This window comes from Fragaria vesca, linkage group LG7 (genome assembly GCF_000184155.1).
Source record: "Fragaria vesca subsp. vesca linkage group LG7, FraVesHawaii_1.0, whole genome shotgun sequence".
NCBI lineage: Eukaryota > Viridiplantae > Streptophyta > Magnoliopsida > Rosales > Rosaceae > Fragaria > Fragaria vesca.
Window position 1 is genome coordinate 6302390 of NC_020497.1, and position 2292 is coordinate 6304681.

General features: G+C 41.8%; 1 protein-coding gene across 1 annotated transcript; it reads right to left on the reverse strand.

Moving 5' to 3' along the window:
• Positions 1 to 2292, reverse strand: LOC101307150 (cytochrome P450 716B1-like). The gene is made up of 3 exons (XM_004306836.1): positions 1174 to 2292; positions 603 to 790; positions 1 to 504 (listed from the first exon to the last, which is right to left on the reverse strand). Exons 1-3 carry the CDS (start codon positions 2198 to 2200, stop codon positions 208 to 210), a joined length of 1512 nt encoding a protein of 503 aa, XP_004306884.1. The 5' UTR covers positions 2201 to 2292; the 3' UTR covers positions 1 to 207.

A 2292-nucleotide genomic window follows, 5' to 3' on the forward strand; every position in this document is an offset into this window, starting at 1 on the left:
GTAACCGAATTATTTGATTGAATGGAAGCTCTCGACAAAACAAACTGAGCAGGAGATATGGAACAACTCCCCAATGGCTAATTAACTAACAACTGTAGAGTCGATGACTTGATAAACACTACTACAAACTCTTGGTGGAGTAGGATTCATAACAAATAACAATACTTATCACGTCTGTGTAGATGATTGTGATCACTGAAAGATGAATTATATACGAGGAAACACATGCAGAGGAAGTCCTTTGGACGGAAGTGGAACAGGGTCGACGACCATCTTCTCGTCAGGAAAAACCATCTCCCACTTAAACCTGGTGACCAGGTTGTGCAAGAACACCAATATTTCGTATCGAGCGTGTTCTTTTCCAGGACACATTCGAGGTCCTCCTCCAAAAGGGACATACGAGTAAGGAGGAGGTCCATGTCCTTCAAACCTCGACGGATCAAACTTGTGTGGATCTGGAAAGTACTCCGGATTCTTATGCGTCGCATACACATTCCAATGTATCTGCACATAAGAAGGTATGAATAAGATGAAGAATGAAGACAATGTAGATGTTCAGGGAATCAAGAATGAAGTCAAAGTAGGTAGTAAAATGTACGTGCCTTCATTCCTTTTGGAATTAGGTGTCCCTCATAGACAAAGTCGGTCATGGCCTCCCTAAAAGTGCCACCAATTGGTGGGTGCAATCGCAATACTTCACATACCACGTTCCATGTATATTTCATCTTCCGTACGTCCCCCCAATTGAGCAACTCTCCTTCATCTTTCGATTCTGCAATCTCCATTTGCTCTGCAACACATAAAATGGATCCATTTCACAACTCGCTAGCTACTTAATTAGTCCCCAGCCTCATTTTTCATTAACTTTTTGATGTATATATTACATTATTTCTATGACCAATATGTAGTACTACTCGAGATGGCATTGATATATTCTAGCTATCTCAGAACATGCTGAGCCAACATACACAGAGGCGTAGAGATTCGTGATCTAGAGAAATCATGAAATAGAATATGCATAGATCGGTGCATAGTTGAAATCAAGTATATAAATTATTCTAATTCAAATCAAGTTGGATGGTAAAAATCATTGGTATCAGAGTTAGTAGATTACTAGCTTCTTAATGCAGATAGTTAGCTAAGAAGAAGAACTTGCTTATGTAAATAATGTACCTTTAAGTACAGCGTCATAAACTTCAGGAAACTGTGACAAAACGATGACAGTGGCACACAATGTGTTTATTATATTGTCAAAACCGGCAAGCATGATACCACACAAGTATTTGCTAATCTCCTCTTCCGTCAACTCTTGCCCATCGAAACGTGTCTCCAAGAGAAAGCTAGACATTAGATCTTGGGGAGCATTCTCTAATTGTTCACGATCAATCATATTCAGATTCATGAGATCGTTCTTCCTCTGCGCAACCATACTGTCAATTTCCTTCTTCATTTTTCTGGATGCTCTGATGGCTCTGTTGAAGTTGGTGCCCGGCAGATCTATTGGCAATGAAACGAGCCCCTCACTTACATGCCGAATGGATTCCTCTAGCTTTGCAATCACTTGTGGATCCTCCAGGTTTAAGAAGAGTCTGCTAGATAATGCTAAGGTATACTTTTTTACTAGTGAGTGAAACTTGCTCACTTGTTTTTGATCCTGCAAGGACCAATGCTTCCCGAAATGGTCTTTGGTGACCTGATCCATGACCCCTATATGCTTTCGGACAGCGTCAGGCTTGAGAAACGGGAATATGGCTTTGCGATTGTGGATGGTCACTTTGGAGTACTCTAGTTTGGTGGAGTCTATAAACAACTTTTGGAAGATGGCAGGCCACCAGGTCTTGACTAATTTGTTCTCGTTCGAAAACAGGAACTTGTTTCCAGCTGCGGTGCACAGCATGGCCATAGGTTCACCGAGCAACAATGTCTTGAACACCTTGCACGAGCCTTCTGTGGCTGCTGCCGATGGCACCGAGACATCGGAGTACTTCTTCCTTCTGTCTGCTATAAACTTCTCAGGGACACCGTTTCTGGCTGTGCGTAGATACTCGAGTGTTTCACCAATGATGGGCCAACCTGTGCTTCCTGGCGGCAGTTGATAACCTGCTACTTGTTGCCTGGGGCTAGGAATAATTTTACAGTAGAAATAGTAGAGAGAAGCAAAAAGAACTAGCAGAGAAATGAAGAACGTAATGGTTTCCATGGCATATGAATCTGATATAGGATTGAAAAGTTGTTCAAGTCATTCGGGTTTCATATATACACAACTCCGTCGCTAGCTAGCCTCATGAGTTA